At 32.7% G+C, this 2,043-nt stretch overlaps 1 protein-coding gene across 1 annotated transcript; it reads right to left on the reverse strand.

Annotated features, from left to right (window-relative positions):
* Nucleotides 1-299: 299 nt before the first annotated feature.
* LOC306903115 (ladderlectin-like) lies at nt 300-1,808 on the reverse strand. Its single transcript, XM_079472063.1, has 6 exons — nt 1,721-1,808; nt 1,533-1,600; nt 1,217-1,302; nt 1,000-1,122; nt 695-806; nt 300-472 (listed from the first exon to the last, which is right to left on the reverse strand). The coding sequence occupies exons 2-6, from the start codon at nt 1,591-1,593 to the stop codon at nt 405-407; spliced, it is 450 nt and encodes a 149-aa protein (XP_079328189.1). The 5' UTR covers nt 1,594-1,600; nt 1,721-1,808; the 3' UTR covers nt 300-404.
* Nucleotides 1,809-2,043: the final 235 nt, after the last annotated feature.

The following is a 2,043-nucleotide window of genomic DNA, read 5'->3' on the forward strand; positions in this document are numbered from 1 at the left end:
TTATATCCACCGTTTATATAACATTCATCACCCAAATGCAGAAAAAAAACAACACAGCTGAACTTTGCGAACATAGTAACATATAAGAAATAAAATAATAAAATAAATAAACAAGCACATTTGTTGACATTTGTTGTATCAGTGTGAATTGGACTTTAAATGACTGGATTGACAGCAACGAAAGGTCATGCTTTTAGTAAGACTTAATACACGGTGTTCAAATGAGTAACACATAATATTGAATGTTAAGATTGATTTTTTTACATGACAAAAAGTTTGATTCCAAAATTCAGACAATTTGCTTTTGAAATGCTTTTATTGATTTGAGACATATTTCAAGTTATGGAAGTTCAGAGATGATGTAATGGTACAATTTTTAAGGAGTACTGTATGCAGAATTCTCATCAGCGGTTTTGAGCACAAAGGTAACCCATTGTGCTAGTACAGGGTTCATCATTCCAGCAATGCTTATCTGTAGGATAATATGAAAATTACATTTACAATAAATAAATATAGTTGTTGGAATAATGAAAGGTAAACCCATAAATGAATCAACAACATTATAATATTTATATTACATATAAACAATATGTATTATTCAAAAGATGTGTCAACATTACTAGCTACTTTATTATTAAAGCACTGTAAATTGTCTAGATTAACAGGATTCACAAAACAATAATAGAATTCTTACCTGTAAGGTTTATCTCCAGACAGTTCTCAGAACCACCACTATTGCTAGGTTCTGTATTGCACCAGTTTTTGTAGTCAAATGGAGATCCATCAGTCCACAGCCACTGATTTTCCTAAAGAATGAGAAGAGCCAATAACATTAAAACTTAATAACATATTAAGAAATTAATAAACTAATGTAAATCATTACTTTACAGTCTAAACCAGGGCCACTTTGGGAACCCCTGATATGTTGTAACTGAAAACTGTTAAATTGACGAATTCATACGTTGTAACTGAAAACTGTTTTAAAGTAGAAATATTTACCATTTCACCATCATGACCTCCAATCCAAACACGTGTGTTAACAGGTACCAGACTTAGGAGAAACTCATTTAGTGCTTTACTGCGCACGGATGCGAGATTTGCATCAAAGCTTTGACAAGTTTTCTAAAGAGAGATTTTTTGAGTCATTCCAAAATCAAACCGTTTTATCTTCGATACGGAAAAAATTTTTTCTTGAAAAATGTCGAGATAAAAGTACCTCTGCTTTGACCCAGTCTACTGTCTGGGGAAAGAACTTGAAGCATTCCACTCCAAAAGGTGTCCATCCAAATGGACAGTCTTCAGCTATACAGTACATGAAATATAAGAGATTTCTCGCTGTAACACTGACAGTAAAGTAAGGTTTTATTATCTTTTTTACCTTCAGTAATTGATGCTTTAGACTGTAAAATCTCTTCTAATCGTGACAATATTGATTCATGTCACAAGTTTCCTTTTATCACATTAAGAGCGCAGAACAGTCTGTCAGTTTTTGACACTTTGTAATTGAATGAATAAATAAATGTGTTGGTTACCTGCTGCATTCTCCCCCGAAAAGATCAAGAAAAGAAGCACAAGACCTTTCATCACTGCCATGATAAATCTGAAAAAAAAAAAAATACAAAACAGTGATGGAAAAGTCACACATCTGCACTCAAATTCAGACTATTTATTAGTTAATATTTAAAATGAAATCTTCAGTAGGTCAGTGGTTTGAACTCACCGCTCTTTTGATTCTTGCTTGCAGAACTTTAATGAGGTTTGTGTGAAGCTGTATGCAGTATGCCACTTTTATACCTTTTCTTCGTGACGTGTAAACAGAGTAAAATGAAGTGTTATATACGCCTGTATGTTCTATATATTGACTCTACACTTATGATAAATTGCATGTTTGCTTACTCTGACGTTTACATTTTTTAATGAAGCAAATAAAGTGTGATAACATTCGGGGGAAACTTTGTTAGTTCTCCGGTAGCCTACTGTTTGTACAAGCATTTTATAACATTTCTGTTGAAACGAGCTAAGAAACCAATTAACGCATCCTTT

This window comes from Barbatula barbatula (assembly GCF_947034865.1).
Source record: "Barbatula barbatula genome assembly, chromosome: 13".
In the NCBI taxonomy this organism is placed as follows: Eukaryota; Metazoa; Chordata; class Actinopteri; order Cypriniformes; family Nemacheilidae; genus Barbatula; species Barbatula barbatula.